Raw genomic sequence first — 10,297 nt, 5'->3', positions numbered from 1 at the left:
CCACTAATAATTTATCTTATTATAGATACCTTCACCGTTACTCAGGCTGTAAACGCGTTCGGCTTTGGAAAATTTCAAGTACAATTGTCACTTTTTACTGGCTTGTGCTGGATGGCAGATTCAATGGAAATGACAATTTTAAGCATACTCTCACCTGCTCTCCATTGTGAATGGCATATCACTCGTTATCAACAGGCTCTTACTACAACTGTGAGATGACATAGTTTTTGTATAGATATGTAATTATTTTTATTTTTTTTGTTAATCCTTTTACATGAGTCTTAAACTTTACAGATTGTATTCCTAGGTATGATGTTAAGTTCAACATTCTGGGGCAATGTTAGTGACCGCTACGGACGGAAAAAGGTAAAATCCAAACAGAAAAATTTGTTCCTGGTTTTTCTTATGAGCATGAGATATTAATAAATTAGGATGAAATTCCTTTTTTGCAGGCCCTTACTATGTGTGCTGCACTTTTATTCTATTATGGCCTCTTAAGTGCTTTTGCACCTAATTTTCTCTGGATCCTATTCCTGCGTGGCCTTGTTGGTTTTGCGATTGGATGTGTTCCACAATCGTAAGTATCAAATTTATTTTGTATATTTTACCATTTTTATACTGCCTTTTTTCCTATTATTTTTCCAGGGTCACACTATATGCCGAATTTTTACCAACAAAACAGCGAGCAAAGTGTGTTGTTCTGCTTGATGTGAGTAGACAAGCTTTGTTTTTGCCTGGTGGTTAACTGATAAACTTTCTCCTAACTTTTTTTATTTTTTTCCAGTGCTTTTGGGCACTGGGTGCCTGTTTTGAAGTGCTTTTGGCATTATTGGTTATGCCCACCATGGGTTGGCAATGGCTGCTGGCTCTATCCACAACACCACTTCTGGCATTCGCATGCATCTGTCCTGTGAGAAATTCTCTTAAAGAACTAAAGAATCAAAAAACTTAAGAATCAAAAAATTAAAAAATCAAAAAACACAATTACTTTGTAAGTAAAACATTCCTTATTGTTTTTCAGTGGCTCCCTGAAAGTGCACGTTACCATGTAGCATCAGGGCAACCTGACAAAGCACTGGAAACATTGCAAAAGGTGAGACAACAGAGTTTCTGCTCCAAATCTTGTACAATGTAAGATTAAAAAATTATTACAAAGAAATTGATTTTTTTTTTCAGGTTGCAAAAGATAATGGAAAACCCATGCTACTTGGACGACTTGTTGTTGATGATGCTTCCATTGGGCGCCGAGGTCAACTTCGTGACTTACTTGGTCCAGAACTACGGCGGACTTCCCTTTTATTATGGTTCATTTGGTTGGTACTACATCCTAGAATTCTTGGTCTTTTTCCAACTCAACAACCAGGTTTCTATTTATTACAAAACCTTTTGTGATAGGATGGCTTGTGCCTTTTGCTACTATGGAGTGGTGCTGATGACAACAGAATTGTTTGAGGCTTCTGCTAATAGATGTTCTGAGGATGGCTCACTTTCGAGCCAACTGAAACCCATTGAGACATGCTCTGCTGATTGTAAAGAACTGACTACTACTGATTACATAGATTTACTATGGACAACCTTAGCAGAGTTTCCTGGTAAGAATTGGGTTTACGATTTCCAATGCTTACTTTGTATTTTTATTGGAATTCTGAAACAAAATCTCCTTGATAATATCCTTTTCTCTCTAGGCATATTCGCTACAATATTTGTGATTGAACGATTTGGACGCAAAAGAACTATGGCTGTACAATTTGTTATATTTGCCATTTGTATTTATTTCTTGCTCATCTGTAGTACTGAGAGGAGTTTCCTAACTGCAATGTTGTTTGTAGCTAGAGGGATAATTGCTGGTGTTTTTCAGGCAGCGTACGTCTACACCCCAGAGGTGAGTTTTAAATGGCATATACGTGTTTCCATAAAGCTGGATTCAAACTGCTTCCAACAAAAAATTTCTTTAGGTATATCCAACTCCTTTGCGTGCAGTTGGAGTAGGTAGTTGTAGTGCTATGGCTCGTTTGGGTGCTATGGTAACACCATATGTGGCTCAGGTACTAGAAAATAATATTTATTTTTCTGAGTTTAATCATTCATTGCCCTGATCCTAAAAAGCAATTGTCATCTTGAAAGGTGTTGCTGAATTCATCCCTTCTTTTGGCGATGACTGTATATGGACTAGCAGCTCTGCTGGCAGCAGTTGCATGTTTTATGCTTCCAATAGAAACCAAAGGAAAAGAACTGAAGGAGTCAGTGAGCGGTCCTCAGCTTCATCGCCCACAAACAAGTCAGCCTACAGCTAACACTGCAACCTCATAGTTCTGATGCAAAGCAGAGATATACACTTGTGCTTTTCCTACAAGAAAGAGGAAGTTGAGGATAAATTTTGGACAAGTTGGGTGACCGTACATAGTAGGGACAGATATGATGTGTACATCTAAGTACTTAAATTTCTTCATAGTTCTTCTGCCAATTGCGAGGTGAGCAATTGCAATGTTTCTATCAGCAAGTATTTAAAGTTTCCCAACTATGATAATATATAAGAGAAAAAAAAACATACAAAAAAAAATCAAGCTACTAAATAAACTATTTACAAACTTCACTGTTACCACAAAGTAAGACTAAGTTGACATACATATTTGTGATATATATCCTGATAGCAAATTCACCATTAGAGTGAGCTTGTAAAACATTTCTACTGCAGGAGTCAGTAAATTTGGTAAGGTCCTTCCCCTTGAAGCAAAATGCCAAATTTCTTTAAAGGCTGTGTCTAGATTCCTACTACTTTCTAAATTTGCTTATGCTTTATGCTTTTCTTTTAACAGTATGTAGTTTTTTAATTGTGCAACTTGAAGTGGCAGATGTGAATTTATACATTCAGATCTGTTCAAGAGCTGGAAATTTTTTTAGCGGTATTTATATTTTACCTTTCACCAACCAAATACTTATAGTATTTATTAAGTAGTTGACTACATGATGATGTTGTAATGCTGCAGAGTTTAAATTATTTATTTATAATATTTGTTCACCCCTTTTAATAATGTTTTTTTTAGAAAAAATAAAAAATAAGAAAGAATTAGGCCTGACTCTTTTATTACTATTACGTCTTTAATGATAGCAACCAGGAAGAGAATAAAATTAGTAATCCAAAAAACAATTAATGAAATTTTAATGAAGTTCATGACAGCTTTACATTCAATCTTAGCTTGCTGCCTCATTTTCCCTCTTATAGATAGGTAATCAACATGCAAAGCAAATATACATCCTCTAACAACTCACACAACCAGTAGATAAGAAAAAACAAAACAATGCCAACAAACTAAAACTATGTTTGGGATTCTCCAGTGCACAACATATGTGCTAGTACATAAAAAAGAAAGAAGTAAATGCCAGCAGTATTTAAGGTTTTGCTATTGTCCAAAAACAGTTATAAAACATTAAAATCTGAGAAGATAATAACCAGTAGACAGACTCCTGAAGGGCTGATTCTTTTCTTCAGCCATTGTTCTTTGTTTTTGTATGGTATTGTTTTAGCCTGAACATGTAACATCAGATGGTTCATTAGATTGTTGGCTAATAGGAGGGGATATTGTATTATTGACAAATTGAATAATCTGAGCAATCTCCAAGAGAGTTTCTGCAGCAGCATTGAACATTGCAGGCGGTTCTGTTTTTTCACCATTTACAAAAACTTCATGATTGAGTGAACCTCTGAAAACAACAGCTCTGTCCACCATCAAACCATTTATATCTGGATAGTCCGGGTTAAAACGAGTAAAACTAATAAAGTTGTTCCTGGGATCTTTGTGTGCGCCCCAAAGAGAAGATGGCAAATTTACATTGCGGTACTGGATTAATAATCGTTTGAAGTCAAACACGTAACTCACGTCTGGTTCAGCAACAATTTGAATACTGCCAGTCTCTGACGCTTCATCATCGATATCCACAGTAACTATAGTTTTGGATCTCCTGTGAGTACGGGGCACACTAGCCAAAACTTCACATTCACTTGTGTCACTATTACGGCGTTGGCGAGGAAGTTGCTTCTGGAGCATAGGTTCAGCAGGAGCTTGCCTCTCAATTAAAGCTTGTTTTCTCCTGTCACTCTTACCTTGTGTCTTTTTCTGGGTTTCTTTTCTTTCATCACCATCCAAAGGTTCCAAAGGAGTCCACATTTCTGATTCATCTTGTACCTCTTTCTTTTTCTTTGTTGGTGGTTTTCTTTTCTTCTTGGCTTTACTTTTGGATGAACCTCCTTCCTGTCCATTTTTAAGTTTAGATGTACCTTTAGCTTCATTTTTTTCTTCTTTATCACCTTTATTTTTATCTTTGTTTTCTTCATTGTTTTCATCCTTGTTTTCACTCTTCTTTTCATCCATGTTTTCATCTATGTTTTCGTCCATATTTTCATCCATTGTTTCATCTAAGTTTTCATCTTTACTACCATCAGCTTTTGGGTCATCATTCTTTTCATCTTCTTTTTCAGTATCATCATCTTCAGGATCAGCCTCTTCACTTAACTGTCTCTTTCGGCCACTTCTCCTGGCTGTTGGTTTAGTACTTGATGTTTCACCATCAGCATCACTGGTTGTTTGGTTCTTCTCATCTTCACCACTTTCTTCATCAGTTTTCTTCTCAACTCGTTCATCAGATTTTTTCATAACCTTCTCTTCTTTTTTCTTTCCAAATGACTTTCTTCCCTTGACAGTTGATTTGGTTTTGATGTCATCTTCGGCTGGTTTAGAATGTCTTAAACTTCTTCTTTCTGGGAGAGAAACTGCCGAGGCCTCAGAATCTTTATTAAGACTCCTACCCATCTTCATCTAAGGACTTAGTACCTGAAAAAAATAAGAAAACATTTTTAAAAATGATGTTGGTTGGTGGAACTTAAGTTAATACTGCGATTGAAGGGCAGTAAGCAGAGTAATTCAAAAACATAGGAAAGACCATATAAAGAAGTAAAAATAAAAAAAAATAAAAAAAATTAAAAAATTTTCATATAAGGGTTTTTCGGTAAGCATTGAAATAATTAGTTAGAGAAGAAATGCATATAAACAAGCCTAACCTCAACCAAACTAATTTAACTCTGAAAGAAATCAGATCGAGCGAGCTCAAAAAATAGACATGACAAAAACTGTTCACTTTCCAACAGAGACAAGATGAAGACAATATTTGTGGTGGTTATTTTCAATGCTGATATGCTACTTTACCTTAAAATAAGTAGATAAAATACGCGACCTCTTCGGAGGCCTCCAACCTTCTCCAACAACAATTCAATGAATCAGTCCAAAACACCGAATCCTAAATTACTTTCATTTTCACAAATGTGGCGAGACTAGACTTTACAACTGATATGGAAAAGACTGTAAAACGACTTCACTACAGGCATTTCTTTCTGTTTGTACACAAGGACAGCCCAAGCAAAGGCAAAGCAAAAGCCAGCAGCAGATCAAGTCTGCTAGAGGTGTTAAACACAGACGCAGACTCGACACAACAAGATGAGACGTCACATGACACGGACGTATATCCCAGGATGCAATGGCCGACACCCATTCTAACCGTACTCTGATTTGAAGGTACTTGAGAGGGGAAAGGGGGTAAAGAGGGGGCAAATTTTGGCGCCAGAGTGCATCGTCTGTTAAAGTTCTGTATTGTCCTCGTCGCGTGTTTAAATGAGTCAACTCGATCATCATGTACATAGATAACATTGTTGAAGGGTTTTATAACGTGGTGCATGACTCGGTAAGTCCCGTGGCCATTATTACATAGTGGAAATACAGCCTTTCTAAGCCGGAAGCATAATTTTAAAGGGCCTGTCAAATGATTGATTCCTTAACCTGTTCGTTTTTTTATGAAGATCCGAATGCTACTTTACCTCACCGTGTTCTATACTCTTTTTGTCCAGCCATTTATTTTCTTTATATTACATCTTTTTATTTCTAATATTCTTTTTAACACAATTCTATGGGAATGTGCACCTGTGATCTTATTTCATGTAGGTTGGTAATTCATTTATTTTTTCCCATAGAGAGTTCTGCTTTTTGTCAACTATGATATTGATGCCATCTGCTCAGCTAGGATTTTGCAGTATCTATTTCGATGTGATACAATATCTTATACTTTAGTGCCAATCTCTGGTATACAAGAATTACGTCTGGCATATGAAGAGAATTGTGAAGAAGTAAGCAAATTTTCTTGAGTATTGTTATGGAAGACTTAGTTTTATGACTGTCTATACTCAATTAAATTCTGATGATTACAGGTGAAATATGTGGTTCTTGTCAATTGTGGAGGAACAATCGACATTGTTGAATTGTTGGAACCCAATGAAGATGTTGTATTTTTCTTGATAGACAGCCATCGACCCACAGATCTTTGCAACGTTTTTAGCAGTTCCCAAGTTAGTTTATTATTGATATTACTTTTAATTTCGCGTTGTTTACTAAGAATTGAAAAACAAAACTTTTTGTCAGGTGAGAATTATTGGTAAACCTGAGGCTGAAGAGAACATCCCTGAGTTTGATGATGTATTTCGAGAAGATGTGAGTATTTTCAAAATTCTCCTACATTAAATTTCTTGTAAAAAATTTAATTTGCACCCCCTAAACTTGCCTCTTTTAGTCTGAAGATGAAGAAGACAAAAGTGACAATTCAGGAGGAGAATCTGACCCTGAAGAAAATAGGGCTGCTAAAAGAATGCGTTTAAGTGAGGAGGCCATACTTAAGCGAAGAGAACATCGTTTGTGGACTGAAAAGCGTGATAGATTTGTATTTAATTACACACAATTTAGTTATTTTGGAAAAGCTGTAAGTGTTACTCTATTGTTTTGTATTGTTTCAGTAGAATTTCTTGCTTTATCCAATTTCCATTTATTTGCAGAGTGCCGTAAGAATGTTTGAACTTGCCCTCAATCTTTCTAAGGATAATGTTGATTTACTGTGGTATGTACATTAACTATTACATTTTTTTCTTGTCCTCTTCTTTATGCATTCTATTTATTGTATTTGCCTCTGTGGTCTAGGTGTGCTATCATTGGAGTAACAGAGCAATATCTTCTTGGAAAAATTGAGAAACAGCAATACATCTTGGACACTGGTGTTCTACAAGGTCATGTGTCAAAGTTGAGTCATAATGTTGATGAAGAAACAGCTGAAGCTGTTGCAACCCCTGTCACTGCTCCACGTATCTCATTCATCAAAGAGTATCCTTTCTGTATTTCCTGTTCTCGAGTCAAATTTTTAAGAGCCTGTAGTCATGAGTCCTTAAATAACTAGTAGATATTTTTTTACTGTTCTAATCCTTAACTGTTTTCCCACTAGTCTTCAGCTTGCACTTTACCGACATTGGACTGTTGAAGCTAGTTTAAGACATTCCATGTATTCAGCATGCAAGCTCAAATTATGGTCTCTCAAAGGAGAACGTAAATTACATGAACTGCTTGTTGACATGGGGTCTGTATGAAACAATGTGATCCTTTGAGTTTTTAAATCCTCTTTTCAATACAGTATGCTGATTTTATTTTCACAGGTTACCATTAGCTCAAAGCCGTCAAAAGTTCTGTGCAATGGACATGGTTTTGAGAAAAGAATTTCATTCAATGATTGAAAAGTTAGCTGAAAAGTACAATCTTGATCAGTTGGTGTTCACCAGTTTTATTTTACAACATGGATTTAGAAATAAATTTTGTGCATCTGATGTTGTATATTCCATGTTAGCATTATTGGAGTCAACTGTAAGTAAATGCACATTTTCTTTATCAACTACTTTCACATACTTAAAAATGCCTCATGATTGAATATCTTATATTCCAGTCCCGTGATAGGTCTTCTAAAGATTGCTTTTTAGAGGCAATGGATGCTCTCTCTAGGTCAAAGAAGAATTTGCTGGAAGATGGCATTGAAAAAGCCAAATTAATGTTAACAAGTATTTTCAAAATGGTTCAGGGAGCTCTGGATATGCAAATGGTTGTTTCTGGTGGACCATTTCTGTATTTTGTCATTCAAGAGGTAAAATTTTGTTTCTGAAAGTTTCTTAATTTTTATTTCACTTTTTGAGGAGACTATAATTTCTTTAATTTTCAGGGAGCATTGAATGCCCGACATTTTTCCCATCCTCACACATTAATACTTCTAGCTCAGTTCCTATTACAAGCACATGTAATGGTTAAAAAAAAATCTTTAAACTTGCCACTAATAGCATCAGCACCTCTGAATGTAGAAGATGGAACATGTCTTGTTGTTGGAATCCCTCCTGTTATTGAAGATTCTCCCAGAAACTTTTTTGGAAAGGCGTTTGAACAAGCAGCAGAAAAAACAAATGCTCGAGCTCAGCTTGATTATTTTGATTCATCTATCATGAAACTTAAGACTGAAGATAGGTCAAAATTTTTTGATGCTCTAGCAGCACTTTTATCATAGTAATTTAATTCTGAGACCAAAATTTTTATTGTTATCAGATCCAAAGCCCTTGAAAAGTTTTCACTTCTCAAGGCTTTTAATTGGAGAAAATTGTGATATTATGCTTCAGGGGAAATGTGCTTTAATAGCACCAATTTTAAATTACGAACTGTATAGACCTGTAACTAATGATTTATGATGTAGTAAAGTAACTTTTAAGTGTTCTGTGATTTCTGTGAAATCTTTTTTATTATCGACAAATGTATTGCAGTCTTTCAGAATCATATGTGTATCATTTTTCTGAGTGTGTTTGTGAAGTTTCCCCCATGGCTGTGGGTGCAATAAAAATTTTTATATAACTAGTTATCAATTGCTTTACTGAAATAAGATTTGCTATCTGTGTTGGACACATGGCACCATGAATACATACTTCGTGTTTTATGTTTTTCTTGCCTTTCTAAGTTTCTTTGCTGGGGAAAGGTAACACCGTTTAAAATACCCGCTCATTTCGTCTGTTACCCAAGTGCATGATGGGTCTTCAGAGCACCAAGACCTCAAAGTTCCTTCTGTACATTTGTAGAAGGCTATTGTGTGCGACCCGCGTAAGACAGTGGTGTTTTAAATTTTGTACTGACATCTATCAGGAAACGTCAACAACAAGTACTCGTTTCTCTATGGGTTGCTGGTGGATCAAATCCCTGAAACCACAGCTTTTTATAACCAGTTTTAGTCATGGCCTTATGTGTGTATCCATTCTGTTTAGACAAACCAGCTGAAAACTACTTTCGGTAACTGTCTTTACAACCTAACCTATATTGTTGTTTTCGTTAGGGATTTTTGGAAATGTTGATATTCTATCTGAAGTCGAAAAACTAACGCCTTTGACTCACTTTCAGGGTTCCACCTGATCCAGAGTTACGGAAGAAGTGGATGTCTGCAATACCAAAGGTGGAAAACCTGACCGTTGATGCACTGAAAGGACAAGTTTATTTGTGCTCGAGACATTTTGAACAATCATGTTTTGACAGGGATGAAGGATCTCGAAAAATAAAAGGATTAAAGAAAGATGCAATTCCATCCATCTTTTTCGTTCCATCAAATGATTTAAATGTAAGTGAAGACATATAATTTGGCTTACGATCTTGTTGTTCTATTTGCACACATTTTTATAACATTTATTAAAACTTGGACATCAGAATGAAAATATAATTGCATGGATGAATACAAATTACAATGAATCTAAATTATGTATAAATTATTTTTACTTACCTACCGCCTATTAATAGATTTTTATTTAATCTTCTAGGTAGCTACTGCTGATGAAGATATGCTGACTGGAAGTGGAGTTGCGCCAACTGAAGCAGCTGCAGTAAAACCCCCAAAAGTTTCAGCATCTACCTCGAACATAGCTTTGTGCGTGAAGGTTCGCAATCAGGAGTTTAAGCTACTAGTATTGAAAGAAAAAATTAAAGAAGCTGAGGAGGGATTAAACAAAGCTAAAGAACACATGAAAGATGTTGATGAAGGTAACAAAACTCAGGAAGTTGAGGAACTGTACAGTAATCTTTTAAAAAAGATGAGACCAATAGCCCCTAAAAAGCCTCAAAAAAGAAAACCGAAAATATTGGAGGAAGTTATTCTTTATTTACGGAAAGAGAGACTTCTGTCACATGAAGCTGTTAGTGTTTTCCTGAACCTCTTTGCTGACGTTGTTGTAGAAGATATTCCTTCGCCTCAAGCTAGAGAGTCTCTAAGATGTTTTACCCAGTACCTTTTATTTTATAACTCTGAAGCCTATGACAAAATCAACTCAGCCTTTGATATTATGATGCCAACCATTTCTTCTATTCGAAACTTCTTCAACCCAAGTTGTGGTGAACCGGGCTGGAATCATGAAGCATTCAATTCT

General features: G+C 35.8%; 3 protein-coding genes across 3 annotated transcripts in view; 2 read left to right on the top strand and 1 right to left on the bottom strand.

The window, feature by feature from the left end:
- LOC113216934 (synaptic vesicle 2-related protein) overlaps positions 1–3,067 on the top strand; it is a 14,991-nt gene extending 11,924 nt beyond the window's left edge. The window contains exons 3-13 of the mRNA XM_052267222.1: positions 26–210; positions 295–366; positions 453–577; positions 646–709; positions 785–910; positions 1,022–1,093; positions 1,177–1,313; positions 1,396–1,592; positions 1,686–1,882; positions 1,956–2,045; positions 2,125–3,067. Of these exons, the coding sequence (XP_052123182.1) occupies positions 26–210; positions 295–366; positions 453–577; positions 646–709; positions 785–910; positions 1,022–1,093; positions 1,177–1,313; positions 1,396–1,592; positions 1,686–1,882; positions 1,956–2,045; positions 2,125–2,310 (1,451 nt within the window). The 3' untranslated portion in view covers positions 2,311–3,067. The remainder of the gene's footprint in view (positions 1–25; positions 211–294; positions 367–452; positions 578–645; positions 710–784; positions 911–1,021; positions 1,094–1,176; positions 1,314–1,395; positions 1,593–1,685; positions 1,883–1,955; positions 2,046–2,124) is intronic.
- A 76-nt stretch (positions 3,068–3,143) lies between these two features.
- On the bottom strand, positions 3,144–5,478 carry LOC113210680 (uncharacterized). Its single transcript, XM_026428784.1, has 2 exons — positions 5,202–5,478; positions 3,144–4,829 (listed from the first exon to the last, which is right to left on the bottom strand). The coding sequence occupies exon 2, from the start codon at positions 4,812–4,814 to the stop codon at positions 3,522–3,524; it is 1,293 nt and encodes a 430-aa protein (XP_026284569.1). The 5' UTR covers positions 4,815–4,829; positions 5,202–5,478; the 3' UTR covers positions 3,144–3,521.
- A 95-nt stretch (positions 5,479–5,573) lies between these two features.
- Positions 5,574–8,754, top strand: LOC113210679 (cell division control protein 45 homolog). The gene is made up of 11 exons (XM_026428783.2): positions 5,574–5,733; positions 6,020–6,172; positions 6,254–6,391; positions 6,465–6,533; positions 6,613–6,798; positions 6,872–6,933; positions 7,014–7,193; positions 7,312–7,443; positions 7,520–7,724; positions 7,804–7,998; positions 8,074–8,754. The coding sequence occupies exons 1-11, from the start codon at positions 5,683–5,685 to the stop codon at positions 8,407–8,409; spliced, it is 1,707 nt and encodes a 568-aa protein (XP_026284568.1). The 5' UTR covers positions 5,574–5,682; the 3' UTR covers positions 8,410–8,754.
- The last annotated feature ends 1,543 nt before the right edge of the window (positions 8,755–10,297 follow it).

The sequence above is a fragment of the Frankliniella occidentalis genome, unplaced genomic scaffold (genome assembly GCF_000697945.3).
Source record: "Frankliniella occidentalis isolate FOCC.00 unplaced genomic scaffold, Focc_3.1 Scaffold48, whole genome shotgun sequence".
NCBI classification, from domain to species: Eukaryota; Metazoa; Arthropoda; class Insecta; order Thysanoptera; family Thripidae; genus Frankliniella; species Frankliniella occidentalis.
This window is presented reverse-complemented; position numbering and strand designations above follow the sequence as displayed.